General features: G+C 41.1%; 1 protein-coding gene across 1 annotated transcript in view; it reads right to left on the bottom strand.

Annotated features, from left to right (window-relative positions):
- Positions 1 to 954: 954 nt before the first annotated feature.
- Positions 955 to 19,851, bottom strand: part of LOC138056102 (uncharacterized) — a 36,261-nt gene continuing 17,364 nt past the window's right edge. The window contains exons 8-15 of the mRNA XM_068901938.1: positions 18,212 to 18,398; positions 13,032 to 13,228; positions 12,527 to 12,826; positions 11,579 to 11,890; positions 8,872 to 8,993; positions 5,509 to 5,606; positions 4,445 to 4,858; positions 955 to 3,367 (exon numbers count right to left, since the gene is read on the bottom strand). Coding sequence (XP_068758039.1) covers positions 3,262 to 3,367; positions 4,445 to 4,858; positions 5,509 to 5,606; positions 8,872 to 8,993; positions 11,579 to 11,890; positions 12,527 to 12,826; positions 13,032 to 13,228; positions 18,212 to 18,398 — 1,736 coding nt within the window. The 3' untranslated portion in view covers positions 955 to 3,261. The remainder of the gene's footprint in view (positions 3,368 to 4,444; positions 4,859 to 5,508; positions 5,607 to 8,871; positions 8,994 to 11,578; positions 11,891 to 12,526; positions 12,827 to 13,031; positions 13,229 to 18,211; positions 18,399 to 19,851) is intronic.

Below are 19,851 nucleotides of genomic sequence, written 5' to 3'. Positions count from 1 at the left end.
CTGATGAGGATTGAAGATAAGATATTTAGTTTTCGTTAAATTTAAAGTTAATAAATCTTGATAGTTTAGATGCAAGAGAAAATGAGGGGACAGAGAGGGAAGCTCAGGGCGTTGGCCGGGATATGTTATGTCCACGAAAGTTATTTTTAGACGAGCGGAAGTCTTTGCTCTAGCGGACGTCTGTCTTCCGAGACGTCCGCATGCAGTCTTGCCTCGCTCTCAGGTTCTTAGTGAAAAGAGAAAATGACGGCGCACGTGGCAGGCTGATGAATATTTATTTTCTTTCAAACATCGGACCGAGGTTGGCCTGCATGCGGACGTCTCGGAAGACCTCCGCTCGTCTAAAAATAACTTTCGTGGACATGACATATCCCAAGGGCTGGACCGGGAGCCTCCCTCTCTGTCCCCTCACTTTCTCTTGTTCAGAGCTAATGTGAGTTTGAAGTTCATCTACATATAGATAATAGGGAAGATATCTGTTGACAAGCATTGATGTGCAAACCACAGGAACAAAAGACCCTTTGTTTCAACAGCCAGTGAGCCTCTGGTTGGCACATTAATGACAATAGGTAAACAATGTCTTCCCTACAGTGTTTCAGTGGGCCATGTTGCAGAGGTTTCCTCTCCAAATAATATATAATTTAAACAAATTGCTATTTACAGGGTGTTAAGTGGGTAAAATGGTCAGAAAATGAAAAAATCGGGTTTTTTATTAACTAAAAGTACGAGCAAAATTGCAGCATTTGCACGAGAATAGGTAAAGTAATGTAAATGCCTAATTGAAGTCATCATTGAGAGGTTCAAAACTATTTCTTTTAAATCAAGATCAAACACAAGCTTGCTACATTTTTCTCAAGCCATGAGCACAAAAATTGTTAATTTTTCCTGAAAAACTGAAATACCGCTATTCCGAAAGAAGAAAACGTGTATACGTCGCTGCTGCCACAAAAATCCCTGCAGCAAGTGATCGAATAAGACATCTTGGCCGCCATCTTGTTTGTTACTTCGCGCGCGCGCGTGTGAAAAAACCTGAGTACAAGAAAAACCATCAACCAATCAGACAAAAGTCTCCTTTGTTGTGGTACAGCACACCCTCCCTGAGAGCCAGGAATTCCCACTGAGGCCCAGTAGGCCTTTGTAGTCGAGTCAAGGTGGGCAATAGCAGGCCATTCGGGGCGGCTGCCTGCATCCTTCCATTTCACGATGTGGGACATTGATCTGTCTGCCATCTGAGAGGTACAGAATTGTGATGGTGTCCACTGTTGGCTTCCTAACAGTTCCTCGTCCTTCAATTCTTCTTTCCCAGTGATGGCAGACTTCGAGTGCAGCTCTCTGACAACTGGGAAGGTGTCAGCTGGCCTACTTCCTTTGCCGTCTCCAGGTAACTCTTTTTCCTCTTGACGCTGACAAGGCGTGCAATTTGTTTCAAAGCAAGGACGCCGTGACAACACATCTGCATTCTGCAGCTGATGACCTTTGCCCGCATGTCCCTGCAACATGACCCCTCGTGTCTGCCCACCTCAAAGCCAAATTAGTCATCGAGATTGTGAGGCTTAGTTCTACTTTCTCAGGTCAATTTTTCAAACAACGTGTGCCAGGTACCAGGCAGACAATGTTAGCTCTACTTTTTAATAAATTATACTCAGGTTAAAGCTCATATCCTGATACCTTTTAATTATTGGCCATGTAAGTTTATAATACACAGGTACTTTAACATTGCCTCCACTTCCTCCTTCTTATCTCAATTGATAGCGGTGTTTGCTTTGACGAAAAGTTCTTCATTGGAGAGGATTCTCGGCCAGAAAGTCCTGAGAATTCTCCTAAAAATATTCTTGTTTGCAATATATCTGTCATGATTGCCTAAACACCCAAGAATCCGCACCACATAGGGGGACTGAGGGAACGATGCTCTAAACAATCCCGCGGAACTCACGAGAGATGCATGGGGAACGAGAGACCGAATAATGAATATAGAAAGGGGGCGGGTATGGGGGCTGTACACTGAACAAACCAAAAGGACAATTTTATTAGGGAGACTTTTATTAGCCATTTGAAACAATAAATGGGAAACTGATGTCATGTTAAGGTCAAACTTTTAACCTCAGACTGGGACACCGGCTCGTTTCTAAAGTCGAACTTTTCATGTGCCGAATCTAATGCAAATGAGAAAAATTCTATTGTGTTCGTTCATTTGCATTAGATTCGGCACATGAAAAGTTCGATCCTTGAAACGGGCCTCAGTGACTGAAGTGTTTTTGCTCGAGTGAGAGAACATTTCGTTGGCCAATCGTTATACTACATAAACGTAAAATCGTCTCATATTATGATCATGCATGGGCACACTAATTAATAAGCGTTAAATTATTTCTGACAACTAGATGACACATGTCCAAATTCTTAACAAACAGCAAATAGATAAAACTTAAGTCGCTAATCGTTTTCTTTTGACAATTGGGAATGGGAGCTAACGAGCAGATGTCTTTGTCAGGTAAAACAATGGTTGTAGCAGACATAGTGGAGGCGATATGCAAATGTAGCAATTACTTGTCTCCGCAGCAACATTTTATGGTAATAGAGAGTTTTAGATTCTAGTACGAGAACGGCTACGAATATGAATTTTTCTCATAAAACAACCGTGAGCGCCCGCAAACCAGCGCCATTTTGGCAGCAAAAACTTGACACCGTTGTCATTTTAGTTCGAGGTTTTGCAAAAATGTCGTCGCGTCAAAACAAGTCGCCAAAACGGTAGCGGTTTTGGCATTTTTTCGATCAGGAAAAGGCTCAGTTACCAGCAATAAGAATAACCGAGCAACCTATGCTGCTAACAAAGAGCAAGATTAATCGTCCGGGTTATAAATGTTCTCAGTATTTTCGCTAAAACGGGCAGTCAAATCTCGTACTCGTTCTTGTACTCGTCCTAGAATCTAAAGGTCTCTAATATTTGCTCCTAGTAAATTTCATGGTTCCTCATTTGACAATCTTGCAGAGCGAGATAGATAACCAGGCGGTATACAATGGAATCTAAATTTGCAGACATCCGCGTTCGAAATGCAACTACTGCAGTGGACACAGTCCTTCACACCGTTATAAAAAAAAAAAAAAAAAAAAAAACTAAAATTACAATCAAATCGCCCTATTATTTAAAATTACGCCGCGCAACGCTGATGGATTATTTACCTTTAAAATTAAGTTCGACCTTTTATCATTATTTTCTGCCTTTAACAAACACGTGTTGCTTCTTCGGATACGGTTTTCATTCTTTCACTTTGGCTGGTCGCTGTTGTATCCATCATTGATGGATCCAGGAAAGACTTCCATTTCCACCTTCGATTTGTCTTGTGGAGAATCGGTAATGCGCTTGGGAATTCTTTTAAACATTATGCAAAACAGGAAAATAAAGGGATTAATAATCAAATTATGAATCTTAAGCATGTAAATCTCTCAATTTATATCTTCTTAAACAATAGACATTTCAGTTTATTCATCAATGATGGAAAGGTGTAGCCCGTGGGAATTTTATAAAGAAGGCAAGTTGCTTGGCAACGGACGAAAGGGCAACTGAAAGCCATAGTCCCAGGCACGAATCGAACCTTTGACCTCCGTAACACAGATCGAATGCTCTACCCATTGAGCTACTGGAACTTACTGGAGAGCTACAATACTCGTCGCATTTGTTGGAACACCCATCCCCGTTTCCCCCTTCCTCCAATGTTGATTTCCACAACTACTAGTAGTCGCCCGAAAAATTCTGACACAACATTGAATTGGGGGAAGGGGGATGTGGTATAAGCTACGATCTTGTAACACGATGATTCTGGACCATTCGCTAAGTGTTCCAACTAAATATGTCTCGTATTGTAGGTTGTTTTATCTAGATCCTGAATCGCCTAGTTATATCTAAATCTATCTAGGTCCTGAACGACCTACAGCAGCTCTTCAGTGAGTTCTAGTAGCTCATAGGTAGAACAATCGACCGGTGTTACGGAGGTCGGAGGTTCGATTCCCGCCTTGGACTCTGATTTTCAGTTGTCGTCCTTTAGCCCGTTGCCAAGCAACGTGCATTTTATATACATTTTAGTTTGTAGTCGTAGGATGCATTTTGACCCACATTTCTTATTCCACGTTTTGACTTTAATTAACTGATTTCAATTGATTTGATCAGGCCACTGGTTATCTATACTTCATCTCCTTTCCTGGAGTGTAGAAAAGCACTTCGAGAGAAAAGTAGCTTGCTCAAGACAATAACTCATTCGTCCATTTAGGGATCAACCCGTTTTCTAATGCAATTACCATAACACTTCCGAGCCTACCAGGACACGAAGCAGAAAATTGTACAAAAATTATTCGATTGTTCTTAGGCCGGCATCAAATCGTTATTTTTTCATTGACTGATTTCTCGTAATAAATATAACAAATGGGGTAAAGATCACCAGTCTTGTCGTACCTGTTCTTTGGATTACTGCATTTCAGTATGATTATAACAGCAATGATAATGACCAACAGACCGCCAGCAACGGAGCCCGCAATGATGTAAGGCATCTTGTAAGAGGCCTTCTCAATGGGCCTAGATGGAGCTACTGTTGATGTTACTATTGTTGACGTTTCAGCGACGAGGGTTTGCACGCTCGAAATGCTGCCATTAATGGAGTTTGAAATGTCTGCCATAGACCCTTTAACGACGGAAACGAGGTTGTCTTTCGTGATAGCGTCAACATTGGAAGTTCCGGGTGGAAATTGCAAGTAAAATGCTAAGCTTGCCAGTAGAGGATCCATAAAGATCTGTTTTGGGTAGCCTGGAAGAATGTGAACTTGGTCTTCTGTGAAGATGATGAAGGAAGCTGCCCTCTTACGGCGAGCACTGAACAAGCCATAAAAAAAAGGAAACATGAACTACCACATCACCGAGTAACTATAATTTTAAATTGTCTGTTGCTTTTTGTTTGTTTGCCTTTTTTATCTTTTTCCTGGTCGTTTTTGTAAAAAAATGTGCATTTACAGTAGACATCTGGGAAACACTAGCAAACGTAAAATTTGCTTAAAGGTGTCAAAAATACCACTGCTTTGCAGAATCTTAAGAAAGATAACATTAGAAGTCTTTGGCGGGTTATTTAGTTATCTTTTTAGTCATTTTTTATTTTTTCCTTAACTCAACAAGCGATGTTAATATTGATGTAAGGCAAAGAAAAGCTTGGCTCGCGCGAGCAAGTCTGAAAGCCCTAACCTTATTCAAACGGAGCTACTTTACTTCTCCCGGAACGACGTTTAAACAATGAGGATGAACAGTACGCTTAAAACTTTGCTTCGTTTGGGATCGTCAACAGTACATCAATAACGGTATTTGTCATGATTTCACAGTAATAGAAAATTTTAAAATGAACAAAACAAGTAAGGGAAAGAAGAAATAAAATGAATGAGGGAAATTTAAAAAGGAACAAAACAAATGAGGGAAAGAAGAAACAGAAGGAACAGGAAAGTGAATGGAAAAACAGAAAAAGCAGAAAAATGTACCTGGTAGGTGTAGATCTGCAGTCATCCGTTTCTGAGCAGTGCTTCGTTGCTGCTGTTGCAACTGCAGCCTTGAATGCTGCTTGTAGAGGCTGGTTCCACTGAAAAGGAATAGCAAAGAATACCCAAGACAGATCTCTTAAACGAGGCACATGTTGTGACTGGGACAATTATATAGCGCAAAGTGTTTTCTTTACTCAGTATCGCAAATTTTCATTTCACGTTCACGTAGCGAGACGTTGTAACAAAATGATCTGCTAATCTGGGAAACGTTTCTTCGGGATAAGGACTAAAAATTATTCAGCATTCCATGTTTGCTTGACAAAGTAGTTGTAAGGGACATTCTACTTAAAAAAGCAAACGGGTAACTCCCGCCGAAGTAGACTAGCGTACGAAGCGTGCACGAGCGCGAAAGCTTCAAGTCTCCCGATTTTGCGCAGGGGCCAGTTCTCTCTCGATTCTATCCGCGCGTTCGGCGAATGAATAAAAATAAAAGGCTGTGGACAGTACCGCCAAAACAGTCAATGAATCTTGATGATGGGAAGTGGACGGACCGCTTCTTCGTACAAACCAGCGTTCGTCAGGGATGTCTGTTGTCGCCAACGATCTTCCTGTTGTGGTCGACTGGATAATGCGGCAGGCCACGGCAGGCAGGAGAACTGGAATACAGTGGACTTTCACGAAGCAGTTGGAAGACCTGGACTACACAGACGACATCAGCCTTCTCTCCGACAGATATCAAGCCGATCAAGAAAAGCTATGCGGTGTTGCAGAAGAAGAGGAGAAGACTGGCTTCCAAATCAACATCGGGAAGACGGAGGTCATGAGGGTGAACAACAAAAAGCAAGACCCAGTGCGACTACACCAAGAAAGCATCAAAGTCGACAAGTTTGTTTACCTGGGCAGTGTAGTCAGTAAGGATGGGGGCACAGACGGAGACATCAAGTTCCTAATCAACAAAGCAAGACAGGCCTTCAACACCCTACGGCCAATCTGGAGATCAACAGCTTTCTCGCTTCACAACAAGATCCGGATCTTAAACACCAACGGGTAACAAAGACCCACAAACTCCAGACATTTATTAACAGATGTCTCAGGAACATCCTCAACATCAAGTGGCCGGAAGTCATCTCAAATAAACAACCGTAGGATAGCACCAGACAAGCCCCAATCGAGTCCGAGACCAAGAAACGACAAGAAGATCTTTTAGATCTCATAACCGTGCTTTAAAAATTTATCTTTTTTTCTTACCACTGTAGTCGCAACGTAGTGCACATTCACTGATGACTGTAGACACAAAAGCACCTGATCAATCTGTAGCATAACAACTGACAATGACTGCACACGATCTTATTGCACCATCACTTATAGCCGTTGGGAAAACTCCGATTGCTCCATGAGTCGTAGCCGTTGTGAAATCTCCGATGACGTAATGGTCTTAATTAATTTGGAACATTCTTCGGATATGTATGGGTATCAACGATACGACAATAACACTCTTAACAACTTACAGCTTTCTTTCTTAAAAATCACGATTACTTGTTTTTTTACATTGAGTAAAGGGGTAGCAAAGTAGTCACACAAGTCCCATAATTCAAGAATTACATTATCCACAGCTATCTTTAGCACAGTGGTTATTTCCCTACCAATGAAAGTTGCAACATCGACACATTCAATGGATGACGTAATGACCTTTTATGTATTCAATACTTGCTTCCAATCAAGCACTTCAATAACACTAAAAGGCAATATATTTTGTACTAAATAAAGAGTGCAATATTCATGAAATTTTAAGTACATTAACGTTTTAACAGCTTTTGGCGAATAAACATCATAAGTTGCGTGATTCGAAGTGCCACTGACTATATGACCGAGTAGAATTTTGGGTCTGCTCACCAACAAAACTAAATTTTATCTGTTTTCTTACCACTATAGTCGCAACGTAGTACACATTCCAAAGCATTCCTTGTTGATTCACTGATGACTATAGACACAAAATCACCTGATGAATCTGACAACAACGACTGCACACAAACTTATTGCACCATTACTTATAGCCGTTGTCAAATCTCCGATTGCACCATCAGTCATAGCTGTTGTGAAATCTCTATGACGTAATAGTCTTAGCTTTCTTTCTTAAAAGTTATGATGACATATTTCAATAACACAAAAATATATATATTTTGCTCTAAATAAAGAGCGGACTATTCATAAAATTTTAAGTACATTAACGTTTTTACAGCTTTTTGGCGATTAAACATCATAAGTTGCGTGACTGGAAGTCCCACTGACTATGTGACCGAGTGGAAGTTTGGTTCAGCTCGCCGACAAAACAAAAAAACAAGATCTTTTAGATCTTATAAACGCGCATTAAAAATTTAGCTGTCTTCTTACCACTATAGTCGCAACGTAGTGCATATTCCATAGCAGTCCTTAATGATTCATTGATTACTGTAGACACAAAATCACCTGATCAACCTTTAGCGCAACAACTCACAACAACGACTGCACACGATCTTATTGCACCGTCACTTATAGCCGTTGTAAACACTCCGATTGCAACATCGGTCGTAGCCGTTATGAAATATCCGATGACGTAATGGTCTTAATTAATCTGGACCTTTTTTCGTATTTGTATGGATATGAACGATACGAGAATAACACTATTAACAACTTAGAGCTATTTTTCTTAAAAATCACGATTAAATTTAATTATTTTTTTACACGAGCAAAGGGGTTGCAAAGTAGTCACACGAGTCATATAATTCAAGAATTACGTTATCTACGGTTATGTTTAGTACAGTGGTTACTTCCCTACCAATAAAAGTTGAAACGTCGACGCATTTCAAGAATGACGTAATGGCTTTTTATGTATTCGATACTCGCTTCTAATCAAACGCTTCAATAACACAAAAAGCAATATATTTTGTATTAAATGAAGAGTGGAATATTCAAAAATTTTAAGTACATTAACGTTTTAACAGCTTTTGGCGAATAAACATCAACGTGCAGACCAAGAACTGCGCTCGGCTCATGGCCGCGCGGGTAATAAGCAACGTGCAGAGCAAGAACCACGCTCGGCCCATGGCCGCGCGGTTAAAAATGGGGATGGATCGGTCACACGCTCTGCAAGCCTGTCTCTAACGTCACCAGACAAGCCCTTGAATGGAGTCCACATGGGAAGCGGAAGGTGGGCCGACCAAAACAGACCTGGTGCAGAAGCGTTGACGCTGAAGTGAAGGCAGCTTAAGACAAGGACCGAGATGGAGAGGATTTCCCAGAACCATGTTAGTTCAAGGGGTGGCGACCCTTTGTTCCCCAGGGAATTCAAAGGCATGTTGATTCAAAACGAAAATATTATCCAACCTGAGACACATTTAACCCCAGTATCTGCAACTCGACAGACTGGCTTCTCTCCTCGTTGGATGGTGTTCGCGGTTCTTCGGCAGGTGGAGGAGGAGGAGGAGGTTCAGCTCCCTTTTCAAGTCCTTTCAGCAAATAGACAAACATGTATTTTAAAACTAGTACACTTTACATTGACACAACTTTATTAAACATGGTAATTCACAACACTAGAAGTCATGTTTAGTTCTTCTAATATGAAAAATGCCCAAACAGAGATGTATCCCTTCTTGAAAAATTTGGGAGGTTCAGCTAATTAATATTCAAGAATTAATATTCGATCTATTGCCTCTTAATTGCGGCTGTCGTACCCGTTCAGATTTCTAAATTACTTAAAAATAAAACCAGACGTTGCATGAAGCTTACAGTGGGTTGCCAGTGGTAAGTGTTACACAAACACGAAAAAAACTGAATTGGGTGGTATTGAACTGCAGCGTTCTAGTTATTTTTTTCAAGTGGGGGGTCATTAAGACCATTTGAGGGGTCACCCAGACGTCGTGCCAGCAGAGGCCCTTTGGCTCACACGTTCAGACGTTTAATTATTTTGTAATGTCCTGTCCAATTTTGAGGTCTTTCAATTTTTTAAGCTTTGTTAATAAATTCAGTATAAAGATAAAAGTGTGTGCATTTGTGACAAATGCGCACACTTTCTTTAAGACTTATCGAGTACGAGTAATAATATATGTCGATTTCCTTCAATGAAAATGCAACTTGTGGGTTTTCACTTTTCGACATCATTTTAAAGAAAGTGACCCTTCAATATGCAAGGTGCAGACATCTTGGCGAAATTTTTCACCCACACTGATGCGTTGTTGCTGTAATCGTATTGGCGATAACATGAGCCGAAAACATGCGAGAGACTTAACTGGTTTTTGCAAATGATAATGATAATGATAATGATGATGATGATGATAATGATAATGATAATGATATGGATAATACTAATAATAATAATAATAATAATAATAATAATAATAATAATAAAGCACACAAATATGCGTAGGAATTTGAGATAAGTTTATCTCTTAGGTATCCAAATCCTTCACTTACTTTAGCTAGAAGACCAAAGGTAGAAGTTGGGGAACGGAGATCAAAGAACACTTGAAGCGTACAATGATAGATAAGCTACAGGAGACGATAAAGGCAGAGAATTGGCATGAGCGGTTATTCACTTCGCGTTGGAATGATGAAGAACTTAGTCAAGATGCGTGTTTTGCATGGATGAAGGGTTACCCATCGGCACCCACCCATACAGTTGCAGGCATGACCGAACTCTATAAACAACTCTTGCCAACTTAAGTGTAAACAACACAGAAGACCAAAACAAGCCAGGGAGACGTAAGCTGTGGGCTGTGTGGTAAAGAAGAAGAGACACTTCCACACATTTTGTCAGGATGTTCTACATTTGCTTAATCAAAGTATTTGGACCGACACAATGCTGCTCTGAAGATATTATTCTTCAAGTTGGTGGAAAGTTTCCTTCCTTGGTACTCACCCGTGAAACCAAAACCTATCTATGAGTCGGATGAAGGGAAATCTTTTTGGGATGTGGCGGTATATGCAGAATACACATTTGTTAGAGCTAATTGGCCGTTCCGAAATTCAGCAAGGAACTGGGGCTAGTTTCAAATTTTAACTAATCGATAAACTTACACTACCACATGAAAGATCATGTTGAGATTCATTTGGTCATTTGGCCAGGTATGGTGCTTTTAGGGTGAACAGAGACCAAGTTATGGACCTTGAAACATGGTTCAAAATCCATACAGGCGTCTCTAATTTTGATACAGCGTCCCCCAAAACCATATAACTCTTAAAATTTTTATGATTTCCGTTATACTCTTTAAAATGGGCAAACATAGCGATTTTGATCGCAGCTTCTTTCAAATTGTAGGTACATGACGGGTTTTTACAGTTGTTACTAAACTGATTTAAAAAAAAAAATCAGTTTATATGGTTTTGGGGGACGCTTTGTTAAAATTACCACCACAACCCTATAAAGCAAAATATAATGCAAAGGTACTTAAAAACTGTCTTTCTAAATTCATATTCATTTTTCTGCAGAGCTTGTAAAGAAATTGGTTTTTTGTCATAGAGACAAGTCAGAAAGCGATTTAAAAGCAGTTTTTAAATTTACCTCGCTAAGATTTATTTTGCTTGATGACCTTGATAAACGTTTGCTTGCACTTTAATACTTCAATTGATTTGCATGTCTTAACCCAGGGCTTTCCTTTCGTTCGTGTGCAAGGGTAATTCAGCTTTTTCAAGAAGTAAGGACAGCCCCAAAATTGATTGGAAAAACACAGATTGCAAACAGGTTTGCCATATAGACTTCAGGTGACATGACCATGCAATTGACACACCAAAATGTTCCCCGAAAATATTTATTAAAGACTTGAAACAAAGTTTTACTACCAGAGCTTGAATGCTTCGTTTATGCGCCCACCCCACCCCTAGGCTAAATAAGGGATTCCCTAAGGACCCATTGCTAGCCTTTAAAATGTATAAAGAAAAGGACAAACATACCCAAACTCATTCCGAATTTCTTCTTACTTGATTCTCCTTTCTCCGACAATACATTGGCTGGACAAATGATTTTGTTTGACCTTGACAAGCCAAGGTCAACGGCTGAACTTGTCAAGTCTACCCGACACTATTTGCCAACACTCACCGACTACGAATGAGATCCACGGCGACCGAGGTCCCTCACCCACTGAAGTGAAAGCAGAAACCGCTATTTGGTACTTGCTCCCTCCATTCAAACCACGCAGCACCATCTGGAACACGTTTGGGTCGTTAATGGTAACGTTTTTTGCATGATCCCCATAGTAGAAGTAGTAGTAGTAATCATAATTTCTGTAGTGGACTGTGTAGCCTTGTATCTGGCCATTCGTATACTGTGGCTTGACCGCATCCCAAAGTACCAAAATCTCATTTGGTTGGAAGTTCCTTACCCGCACATTTGTAGGTGCCCCACTAGGAGCTGAAAGAAGCAATATGTAAGGCTGTTTTGATTATTTGTTGTTGATTTTGTTATGGCATAGATTTATTGATTGATTGATTGATTGACTGATTGTTGTCGTTGTTAAGTTTTGAATCCATTACCGTTGCGCTATCGATTGGACGACTTAGTGAGGGTGCAAGATTCAGGGATTCACTCATTATTGCATGTTTTTGTTGTTATCATTGTACTGATATGTCATATACTTTTGTTTATTTGTTATTGTTGTTGTTGTTGTTGTTGGAGAGAAGGTTGTCGTTCTGTAGTTTGGATTCCATTACCGTTGCCCTAGCTACTGGGTTACGCAGAAATAAGGGAGCAAGCTTGTATAACATGAGTGTCAACTGGCTCAACATTGCATCGCAGCTTTGCTCTTCATATCTTCCTTGAGGCAATTTACCACCATAATGCCTAGAGCACGCTCTCTTCTATCCTAGTCGAAGAGTCAGTTTAGAGCAACAGTGATCTCATTTTCTGAATCCCGCCGACACCACAACAATTTTTATGGCTTTATTTCCATCATTACGAAATTTTTTAGAGTCAACTGGCTAATTTTCAGCTTGTAAAAGTAAGTTTACACAAACATAAAACTTTAGATTGTTGCCACGCGGTCCTCACCTTCTTCTCCAGTCGTGATGGTTTGGATTTTAGTGGAATAAGTGACATTCTCGACGCCTACCGTGAACGCAAGTACCTGGAATTCATACACTCGGTTTGGCTTTAACAGCTTGTTTACAAAATAATTTCGATCGTACAAAGACCAGACTTTGAACAAAACAGATATATTTGTGTTTTCCTCCGTGAACATCACCATAAAGTGGGAAATCGATACATTGAGAGGAAAAGCTTCCCACTCCACGGCCGCTGACGATGACGTAATGTTGTGAACTAACAGTTGCCATGATGATAGGTCAGTATCTGTCAGAAAAAAAATAGGTAATTACTTAAATGAGGTATCTCAAATATAAAGCGAGCAAGATCAATTATTGTGAGAAAAAACAACTATCTAGGAATTCTTGAAACAAAGTTTCCCTGGTCCCTTACCACGTAAAATCTAATAGCTTCATCTATGTTGGCGCTACTCTTTAGAATAACTAGATAGATATATAGATTTGTTTGATACCTATCAAGGGGTCTTCAAGTCCAAGATACCAGACTGAAAAGCCATTTGAATAGCGATATGTGTTCGTATATTGAAGTGCCAACTCTGATTGGTCGCCGTGAACAACAAGAGAAAAAGGCTCTATGTAACCGCATAATAAGGTGTCATTATTGTACTGGGTTTCTTCTCCAGTCGCCACGCGAAGCCAGTTGTTTGATCTGGGTAGAAGAAAAAAGTTATCACGGTTATATAGGTAGGTTAAAGTCTGCGTTTCAACCTTTTGCAAGAACCGTACGCAATAACACAACTTTGTATATAGAAATAAGTAGTCACATTTCTTTCAAGACTACTTTCAAGATCACATCGAAGAACAACGCAAGAGTTCAATGTTCAGTGGTAGGATCCAGTTTTCCACACACTCGCCCTCGATGATTCATGACATTAACCAATCAAAGTTCAAAATTAAGAAAATCTCATGACAAACAAACTTATTACAAAAATACTCGTACACATCACTTTAGAAAGGTTTCTTAGCTAGAATTTACAAAAACTGCTGGGACATCTTCGTCTCTCACAACTGTAATAGGAACAGCGTATTCAGCTTCACTTCCAGAGCCTCTGCAGTGGGTGTCTCCATTCTGACGAGGGCAAGTTGCTGGACTTAACTTTCACCACTGCACTTCGAACTTCGCCATCAGGACCAGGAAGTAAGCCTTGAACCTCTCCAAGTCGCCACAGCTGTCTTGGGATCGTCGTCTCATATATGCATACAACATCTCCCACTTGAACCTTATGGAGTGAGCTAACTCCCTTAGAACAACGATGTTGTTCTTTAAGTTGTGTGAGATACTCTGCTCGCCAGCGGTTCCAGAAATGATCGAGGATACGCTGCAAGAACCTTGCTCTCCTTGAAAGCGCTTCCTGGGTATGTCCATCATCAATGGAATAGTTCTTTGATGTCATCGACAAAATTTCTTGGCCTATGACTAGGTGAGATGGCGCCAGGGGTTCCTCGAACTCATCATAAAGGTAAGTCAACGGAAGTGAATTCAAGACTGCTTCCACTTCTACAAGAGTAGTAGACAGTTCGTCATAATTCAATCGCGCATTGCGTAGACACTATTTAAGCTTAACCTGACAGACTTCAAAAGACGTTCAAAGAAACCACCCCACTAAGGGGCTGCTTAAACATTGAACCTCCATTTTTTACTCTCACGCTGGCAATAGGCCTGCACCCTTGCGTCCTTGAAGGTTGTCACTGACAATCAAGGTTGGGATTCCCCTTCTTCCCTTAAATCGAGTGAGGGCCTTTACAAAACTTTCCGCTGTCAGACTTGGCACAATTTTAAGATGAACAGATCGGATTGTAGCGCATGTGAATAAGGCTATGTAAACATTGTTCATTCCTCCCCCTTTAAGTGCACTCCAACACGGGAGAAAGCAAACTCGTCACTTAACAGGAACTCGGGAAGCGGTGGGGAATAAGGAACTGCATAACTTCTACCTTCTATCTTCTTACAAAGAGACTGGTAGATTATCTTCATACAGCTTGCTCGTCGCTGTGAGAATACTTCTCTTTGTTATAGTGCAACCATTGTTTGTTTCCATTGGAGAGGCCAAGTTCAGCGAGAACATGTCACTTTCAGTGTCCCATCCAATTCCAAGTACTTTACACCTCACACTGCAGGGGTTACCTTTCGCCCTGAACTGACAACTTGAGACGATATGATCTTCGTCTTGAATCTTACATTCTTCAACAAGCTTGGTTGAAACTTCAGCTTCAAGAGGAGACTCTTTCATGTTGTTCAATTCTTTTGTGAACTAGTGTAGAATTAATCACCCACTTTCGCATATTAAAGCCTCCACTCTTGAAAGATGATTTCAGATTCTTGAACATCCACCGGATAAATCACTATCCATTGGGTAGCGCAATTGGTTTCGCTATTACTTATCCACTGGATAGAGTGTTATCCGGCAGATAGCGCTATCCATCGTTTGAACAACTGGGGCCACATCATCAGAGTCTTCACCTACAAAATCGTCCACATACAGGCTCTTCAACACACACTCAACAAATTCTCCAGGAATATCAGTGGAGGTTAGATGATGACCAATAGTTGCATTCAACAAGAAGAGACTTGAGGAAATGCCAAAGGCGACTTATGCAAATCTGTAAACTTGGAGATTTTGGTGTTTGCTACCGATATCATCGACCCACAGGAAGCGAAGATAGTCAAGATCCCTTGGGTCAACTGAAATGTTCGGAAAGGCTTTCTCTGTTTCTTGAGATGGCCACTTTATGAACGCGGAACCTCAAAAGGATGTCGTAAATGAGGGAAGACAGTGGTGGGCCAGCATAAAGACAATCATTAAGACTAGGTGTGGTACTCTGTTCTTTAGCCCTGGCATCATAAACCACGCGCAGCTTTGTGGTTTTCCGGTATTAACACGAATCACTTCATGATAGGGGGTGTGATACACGTTGCCAACACCATATGTAGTTCCTTGATCTACAGGTTCAATGATCCCTTGTTTCAGCTGTTCTCGGATGACATCATTATACTGCCTGGACACATCAGGCTTAACAATCAGGCACCTTAATTGTGACATCCACCTTGATTTGCACAAAGCAAAATTATCAGGAAGGAGGTCAGGATCCTCCCTGAATGGTAGTCCCACTTGATATCTTGCTTCCACAAATTCAACTTCATTAACAAACTTGTCATCCAGACTGGCATTAAGGGATTCACAGTCCCAGAATTTTCTCACTTCTGATGCAAGATCATCACGATTAATTACCCTCGATTCAACCTTCAAAACAGTGTTGGCATGGACATTATCACACATGACCTTAGTGGGTCCAGAGAGGACAAATCCTAGCTTTGTGGCAAGAGCAACTGATTCCCATGGTGCACCCCTCACTATAGTACCTTCTACCAAGGACAAACAGTAGTCAGCCCCAACGAGAATACTGCATGACTGCTAGCACTCCACCAGCAGCTCTGTCAGCCAATAGCAGGTTACGGAGATGTTGATAGCTAGACTGAGTCAGTTCAGTGGACTGTTGGGTCAAAGGGCCACAGATCACTGGTACTACATACGCTTGAATGTACACAGTTTCATCGCATAACGTTTTGATGCCAACTTGAACCATCTCACAGGTACGTAGTCTGGCATCTGATTCTCCGAAGGTTTTGATCAGCAGGGAATTTCTAATAACAACGGGTAGCTGCAATTTTTTGTTAACAGTCTGAGTCACGTAAGATCGCTGACTGCATGAATCGAAAACAAGACGCACATTTAGTGGACTACTGTCATAGTCTGGACGTGCGACCTCAGCAGTTAGAGTTTGCAACAGCACGGACCCTCTGTACTGATCCTATACAAACTGGTAGAGACATTAGGAACATTCTCAACTTGCTCTGGTCCACTCACAGTGTGTTCAAAAGTATCACACACAGCAACATGGTGGGGTCCTTGAGATTTGAAACATTTCACAGGACTTTTACAGTTACCGGTACGTGACAAATGCCCAGATTTGAGACAAAGACAACATCTGCCTTTCTTCCTCAAAACTTGCTTTCTAGACTCAGCACTTGTGACCACATTACATTTAGAGCTCTGATGATCTTGATCGCAAAGCGAGCACCACACACGAGAAAACTGTTTGTTCTTAGCACTTTCAGAGTACAAAGCAGACGTAGAATGAAGCAACTCACCTCTATGAAACGAGTTTGACGGTCTGGCGTCCCTAGGGTTCACAAGACATTGTTCTCTCAGTTGTAATTCCTTGTGAGATTCACTCACGTTTTCTTTCGAATCCCGTGTTTCCGATTCCAAATTTCGTGAGATTGCAATTCTAAATTCCTCCGATAATTTCTGCATGATAATCGGTGTTTAAAACAACCATACATTTCAGAAGAGATCTCCATACTTCCTAATCTACGAACATGTGACTCAAATGTGTCGTACAAACTTCGAAACCACTTAACTTCGCTTATAGATGCAACCATGAGAATTTTTGTGAGCGCCTCCATGTGGCTCGAGATCACAACCTGTCGGTTTCCAAATCTTCGTTTGAGTAACTCGACTGCCTTTCCGTAATTAGCGCTTTTCAGGGCTAGGCCAGCGACATTGCTTTGGGCGGTGCCTGTTAGAAGCGACTTCTAGACAGTTGAATTTATCCACTCCAGACAGGTTTGAATTCTCATGAACTGCTAACTCGAAAGATTCCCGAAAGGGATACCACTCGATGGGTTTCCGTGAAATTTCTTCATCGCGAGCTTGGGAAGCTTTTCGTACGTGTAAACTGTCTGCAGGTGACCTTGAGCAGTTCCTGCGCTTTCCAAAGTACTCGATTACTGATATTTTCCTTGTGATTCCTGCGCTGCCAGTGCAGATTCTAAATCCATTATACACTCTTGAATAACACATATTAGCTCACTGCTCTCAGAAACATCAGAATCGAGCTTTGAGACATCCTCCAGCAGCTCAACAATGACACGATCCAAAACTTGAAGCTCCGAACACTTTGTTTGAAGAGAGGTACAAAGAAGTTTCAGCTTTTTCGTTTCGATGGGAATCCCTCCAGATATTAAATATTTTACTTCAGCGATTGTTTTTGGCACAAAATGTCGGTGACTGTCGCAAAATTTTATCAGATTCTATAATTTCTTCTTCTCGGCCCTACCTTGGCCCTTACCAGTTTCCCACAAACCTATTGGCCATCAGGTCAGCAGGTATCTCCGGTTACTGCATGTAGCATGAAGGGATTGGGAGTGATTCTATTCCTTCCTGGAAGAATATGCTGTAGGTACTCAGAGAAAAAAAATGTCTTCTCAACCACGTAACACAATTACCACAGGCCAGGGCTCGAACACGAACCGCTAAATCCGGAGTCCAGCTCAATAAACATTAGGCTACTACACCATGGTTAAATGGTCACACAAAATCTTGCTTAAAAATCGCCCAGATTCCTGCCTCAAAACTCAAAATTTCGTTTAAGGTGTTGTTCCTTTTCGAGGATTAATTTTTAATTGATTTTAACCACACACCCTTTAGACCCATCGAGAGTATAGGCGAGTTTCTACTCCTTTGGGTAACATTATTGTTCTTTCAGTACGTGGCGCTTATAGCTGTTCATACCATATGCATGCCGAGGCAATTGTTAAACTTGATTGTTATAATAAGATAAATCTCACCTGCAATAAGGGCGATCGCCATTTACTTCAAAGGAATTAAAATTTATCCATATCGCTTTGACAGTGCTTCCGCCAAGTTGCGGCTCAATGGTCCAGCGGCAGTAATGCAACCCGCGAAAGGAACATGGGTAATTAGGGCTGTATAGTGTACCGTTTTTCGCGGTTAACGTACGTTGTGGTTCACAGGCTGGAAAAAAAAAAATCAACGTTTCGGTTTCTATTTTATAAAGGTGGACACATGCGTTATCCAAGAGCAGCCGTTTTCAACAGGCCATTTTTACTTCTGTGTGAAAATGAGTCTTAATGCAAAACCATTCATATGAAAATGTGTTCCGCCTAGAGGTCCATCTTTATATCAAACTCAGTTTCATATAAAAGGTTTTGGACGAGGACTCGTTTTGAAACAGGCGCAAGGTAACTCGGAAATGGCCTATTAGTTTAAGCCCTGAATTTTTTTCATTATGCTCAATCCCTGCACTTCCTCTCATGAGGACAATAGTAGTTTCAAATAACACTATTCCCCAAACGACCAACCTATTCTTACACCGAATGTTAAGGTCAGTCTAGCCTGAGTATTAAGGCTTTTCGAAGGCATGATGTGAGGGTGTTACTGTCTCGAAGCTTCGCGAGAGTTCGTAGTTTGTTTATATTTAGGTTTGTACGTAAGCGTTTCTAAATCGGTGTGTTTTGTAATCTTTCTATAATTAGATTCATTACTAATTTAGAAAGTTCTAGAAGTTTATTGTCCGAGTATATAAGTAGACGAGTCCAAGCGGAGTGTTTTTCTAACTAGTTTTTCACAAGCGAAGAGAGTTGGCGTTGGCCGTGTTTAGTCAAGTGTGACAGAAGCTGTGTTTATTCAAGTTGGCGGAGGCCGTGTAAGTTTGTCGAATACGTGTTGTTCAGAGTTTTACTTCGTGGAAACTACGTTCATTTTTTGGAATAAATCTTCTTGTTGTTGTTCCGACAACCCTGCGTTCAGTTTAGTTTGCAAGCTACCTTTCCTCAAAACACACGAACTCGTAACATTGGGGGCCTGTCCGGGAGAGGAATTCATTTGTTTGCCGACTACAGAAACCAGGAAAGGACAATTCAAGAAGGAGTTACAAAAAGAGTAAGAAGAACTGTGCAAGAGAGTATATTGCGTTTTTGCTGTGAAACAGAAAGAGGCTATTGAAGCGGCAAAAAGAGAACATGAGTTGGAGATTGCGCGTTTGGCTGTGGAGAGTGCTGACGGGCGTCCTGAAGTGAGAGAGGATCGGGCTAAGGCACCTAAACTCCCCTCGTTTGTTGACGGTAAAGACGATTTGGACGCGTATTTGCAGAGGTTCGAGAGATTTGCCGAGACAGCTAAGTGGAAAAAAGATGGATGGGCATCGAAGCTCAGTGCTCTGTTGTCTGGACGGGCACTAGAAGTGTATTCACGTCTATCGGAGGACGCAGCTAAGGATTATGACAGGGTAAAGATTGCGTTAATGAAGAGATATGACCTTACCGAAGATGGCTATCGTCGAAAATTTAGAGCATCCAAACCAGAAGTTGACGAAAGTCCGGAGCAGTTTATTGTGCGACTGGACAGATACCTGTTACGGTGGCTTGAGCTTTCGGATACTGCGCGAAGCTTTGATGGTCTTAAGGAC

This window comes from Montipora capricornis, chromosome 7 (assembly GCF_036669925.1).
Source record: "Montipora capricornis isolate CH-2021 chromosome 7, ASM3666992v2, whole genome shotgun sequence".
Classification (NCBI taxonomy): Eukaryota; Metazoa; Cnidaria; class Anthozoa; order Scleractinia; family Acroporidae; genus Montipora; species Montipora capricornis.
The sequence above is the reverse complement of the archived record's forward strand: the minus strand, read 5'-3'. Positions and strand labels throughout refer to the sequence as shown.